Consider the following 339-nt stretch of genomic DNA (forward strand, 5'->3'; position numbering starts at 1 on the left):
ATGTCCTCCGCAGCTTCTCACCGGTGGGCTGAGGACGGCGAGCAGAGCAGGTCCCCCCGGCCACCGCTGCACCAGGCAGGGCAGGCCCATCGCGCTCACACAGGGCTCCGTGTTTAAAGCGGCAATGGGGCTGCATCCCAAATAGTCTCGACCTCAGGAACACCTGTGGAAGTCTGCGGCACGCCTGGCTTCGTGCCGGTGCTCGCTGCTGGCCGCCTTTGGGCCGCAGAGGGAGCCGGGGCAGGGCGGTGCGTGAGAGCCCTGCGGGTTACCTGTCACAGGTGACCCTGCGGGGGGGCAGCAGGCACAGCCAAGGTACATCTTTAAGTCAGACTGCTG

General features: G+C 66.4%; 1 protein-coding gene across 1 annotated transcript in view; it reads right to left on the reverse strand.

The window, feature by feature from the left end:
* The window catches only part of PDGFRL (platelet-derived growth factor receptor-like), a 20395-nt gene extending 20259 nt beyond the window's left edge, over positions 1–136 (reverse strand). The window contains exon 1 of the mRNA XM_010002511.1: positions 22–136. Coding sequence (XP_010000813.1) covers positions 22–136 — 115 coding nt within the window. The remainder of the gene's footprint in view (positions 1–21) is intronic.
* Positions 137–339: the final 203 nt, after the last annotated feature.

The sequence above is a fragment of the Chaetura pelagica genome, unplaced genomic scaffold, assembly GCF_000747805.2.
Source record: "Chaetura pelagica isolate M959 unplaced genomic scaffold, ChaPel_1.0 scaffold67, whole genome shotgun sequence".
Lineage (NCBI taxonomy): Eukaryota > Metazoa > Chordata > Aves > Apodiformes > Apodidae > Chaetura > Chaetura pelagica.